Source organism: Crocuta crocuta, unplaced genomic scaffold, assembly GCF_008692635.1.
Source record: "Crocuta crocuta isolate KB4526 unplaced genomic scaffold, BGI_CrCroc_1.0 scaffold229, whole genome shotgun sequence".
Lineage (NCBI taxonomy): Eukaryota > Metazoa > Chordata > Mammalia > Carnivora > Hyaenidae > Crocuta > Crocuta crocuta.
In genome coordinates, this window is record NW_027536464.1 from 4,091,118 (window position 1) to 4,094,749 (window position 3,632).

At 57.5% G+C, this 3,632-nt stretch overlaps 1 protein-coding gene across 2 annotated transcripts in view; it reads left to right on the forward strand.

The window, feature by feature from the left end:
* The window catches only part of SLC11A1 (solute carrier family 11 member 1), an 8,924-nt gene extending 7,412 nt beyond the window's left edge, over positions 1-1,512 (forward strand). For both annotated transcript variants that reach the window (XM_077748562.1, XM_077748563.1), the window contains 3 exons: positions 372-445; positions 846-999; positions 1,145-1,512. In XM_077748562.1, coding sequence (XP_077604688.1) covers positions 372-445; positions 846-999; positions 1,145-1,255 — 339 coding nt within the window. In that variant the 3' untranslated portion in view covers positions 1,256-1,512. The remainder of the gene's footprint in view (positions 1-371; positions 446-845; positions 1,000-1,144) is intronic.
* The last annotated feature ends 2,120 nt before the right edge of the window (positions 1,513-3,632 follow it).

Sequence of the window (3,632 nt, forward strand, 5' to 3'; positions counted from 1 at the left end):
CCCGCCTTCCCACTCTTCTAAATATTCTAAACACACTTGCCAAAAAAGGCTCACACAATCCCCATAGACATCCCAGGGGGTATGAACCACCATTGTCCCCATTGCACAGATTGGAAGACAGATGTGCACAGTTAAGTGACCAGTGGCAGAGCTGAGACCCAAAGGCAGCTTGGGACCAGCGCCCCCAAACGCTTTCTCCTGCTTCAGAGTCTCGCAACTCTGGAAAACTTAGAGGTGGAGAAACCTCCTAGTGATTATTGATTAAGAGACTCATCCGAGGGCACACAGACACACAGCAGAGCCCCACTCCTCCTTCCTCACTGTGTTGTGAGGGCCAGGCCCCTCAGCCCCTTCGCCCTGCTTCTCCCCAGCTTCCCTTTGCTGTGCTGCCTATCCTTACGTTCACCAGCATGCCAGCTGTCATGCAGGAGTTTGCCAACGGCCGGTGAGTACCCCACACCCCAGACACCATGCTTGCAATTCTGCATTTGATCCTCAAAACCACCGGGAGGTGGGAATTACCATCATCCAGATAAGTTCATAAAGGTTAAGGAAGCTGGGCAGGCTTGCAAGTGTGGGGAACTGGGGCTGGAACCTGGACTCTGCCATTGGGGGCTGCTTCTAGATCCTGAGCTCCTCACTCTCACCTCAGACTCTGCTCTTGCCGGATCCTGGCAGTGTGGAGCCTGGAGGGCCCAGGAGACAGTAGTGGGCAAGGGGCCTGGTCCAGGCAAAGAAAGTGGCTTTGTGCATCCCCTCACTCTCCCCACCCCAGCTCCAGGCTGGCTTTGGGCAGTGGAGAGGAGGAGATGCAGCCGGTCCTGAGCCTCCCTCCTTTCTTCCAGGCTGAGCAAGGCCATCACCTCTTCCATCATGGCGCTGATCTGTGCTATCAACCTCTACTTTGTGATCATCTACCTGCCCAGCCTCCCTCACCCTGCCTACTTCGTTCTTGTAGCGCTGCTGGCTGTAGTTTACCTGGGCCTCACCATCTACCTGGTACTGTAGGGTCAGAGGGTGCCTTGGGGATGGGGGAGGCGAGGAAAGGAGGCAACATTGGGAGGCATCGGAGTAAGGGGATGCTCTGGGTGGGGCAGGGGGAGGAGACTGTTCTCTCCCAGGCTCATGGTCTCCCCTCCTCCAGGTCTGGACCTGTTTCCTGGCCCATGGAGCCACCATTCTGGCCCACAGCTCCCATCAACACTTCTTGTATGGGCTTCCTGAAGAGGAGGAGGAGGGGAGGATCTCTGGATGATCTCCCACCCAGGACCTGGCTCCAGGGTGGAATGAGTGGAGCAGACGGGCGTGTGCTCGTGGGGAGTGGGGGGTGGAGGCAGGCCAACCAGGCTTCCATAGAGACTCGCTGTTTCCCAGTTTGGACAAGTGATTAACCTCCAGTCTGTGTTCTCATCTGTAGAATGAGGACAACACCAACCTTGCAGTGGATGTAAAGCACTTTAACACAATGCCTGGCACTTGGGACTTAAAAATAATAGTAATTCCAAAACCGTTTCTTGAGGGCCTATAGGAGTGACCTGACAGACGGACCCAGTTGGGGGCAAGACACAGGCTCCAAACTGACACTTAAGATAGTCTGATTATTTTGATCAATGCTCAACAAATGCTAGTCCACTTCCCATCCAAAAGCCCAGGAAAGCAGAAACAGGGAAAGGACAAAATCCTTGGACCATTAGAAGAGCCCCCCTAACTGGAATGTCAGTTCCCAGAGTAGCCTCAAATTAGCCCACTTTCCAGGCAGTAAAACCGAGGCGCAGATTTCTCCTCTTCAGGCGCGAGGTCATGGAACCCAAGAGCCGTGCCTCCGAGGCCCAATTCACTTGCCATCTCCCCAGGGGACTGAGCGGCCGGGACTCCCACGCCATGCACTAAACGCTCCCTGGGCGCTGACTCCCCCTAGGGGCAGGGACGCTCCCGAGTGCCCTCACTCCCTCTTGGCCAAAGAGGAGGAAGCGAGCGCTACGGCCTCGCGCCCTGGGACCCCGGAAGGTGGGGGGAGGTGGAGGGTGGAAGGGAGCTGTGTGGGCGGGGAACCCCCCTTGGCCTCTGGGAGCCGCCCGGCACCCCTCCGCCCAGTGCAGGGGTTGCACTTTACAGACGTTCCCTGGGCTGTTTCTAGGCTCCCCCAAGTACCTCCTCCGGCCTCTTCGGGTCCCTAGGACCCCTGCCTTAGAGCTGCGGAGAGCGGTGACCAGAAGGGGACCCCAGGCCTTTGCCCTGGGTTGAGCCTGGAGGGGACTTTGTGCCTGGAAGCACCCTTGATAGCCCAGGGATCCGGCGGGGCAAGCTCCGCGCTCAGGCTGAGCCCCTTCTTTNAGAAGAATTTCCTCTTTCTTAAAAGGGCAATGATGCGAGTGGGGCCCTTAAGGAGGGACGGGATGGGACAGGTCTGGCCCAATCAGAGAAACGGTGGGAGAGGGTACCTGAGCTAGAAGGCCGCTGAATCCCCCTCTCTGCGTTTGGTCCTGGAGAAGATGGGACCCCGGCTAGCTGAAGAGGGGGTTGGATGGGGGCCAGATAATGGAGAAAGGCATCTTCCCTACTCCTGTCCAAGCGTCCTGGAAGTGTCCCCAAATGTACCTCTGCACACACCTTCCAGTCTATTCACTAGGTATTAATTGGGTGCCATCCCTACGCTAGACGGGGGAGGGAAGCAAAGTCCCTAATTAAAGATGTCAGCCCTCCAAGAGTTCACCCTCCAGCAGGGGGAGACAGATGGGTAAATGATAAAAACCAGTCTACAGTGGGCCAAGTAATGAAGTGTGTGAGGGGCACCTGCAAAAGAGAAAAAGGAGAGGCAAGGGCCAGAGAAGGTAACTCCTGGACAGGATTTAGAAAGCTGAATGGGGAGGGGGCCGGGGGGNGTTGTGTGCAATCTTTTGGAGAGTTCTTGGAGCTTGTGGAGCAACGCGGGGAGGGGGGGTCCCCAGGAAAGTGAGCAAGCTGGTCATCTGCATAGTTAAGTCTGGCACTGACAACCTGGGGTCAAGGAAGGCAGGGAGGGGAGGGGACCACAGAGTCAGCTACAGGGCTACCCTGGGCCTGGGCAAGGGGTTAGCAATGAGGTCAGGCCAAGGTCATTTCCAGGGCGGGGAGGTCCCTCCAAAGGGCTGCCCTCCACCCCCATAGTAGCACTGGTCTTCCCAGGGGGAGGGCAGGGATGCTTCCTCAGCCCCTCAGGGGGGATGGACCCTCAGTGGGTACCTGCCCTCTCTACTCTGACCCCCTACTTTGCTTGCCTGGGCTGGGCTCTTACCAACCCCATTTGGCAGTTGAAGCTGAGGTGCTGAATAAAGAAGACGCTTGGCCACAGTTGCCAGCCAGAACCGAGCTGAGTCCCGGTGTTCCTGGCCCCACAGCCTCTATGATTTGATTCCTCCTGGGGTGCAAAGAGAAAAACTGGATAAGGTGACTTGGGGCCCGGCAGTTAAGGGATGGCAGCTGGGGGTGGACACCCACACACACAGGGAGGAAACCCAAAGAACCCACCACGGGACGTTACAGAACACTTCCACCGCCTCCTCTGTCCCCACAAGACCCTGCCTTGCAGGGGGTCTCATGGCTCCTTCACTGGCCGCCACCCCTCCCCGGGGGACGTAGCCCGGCACTGCCTA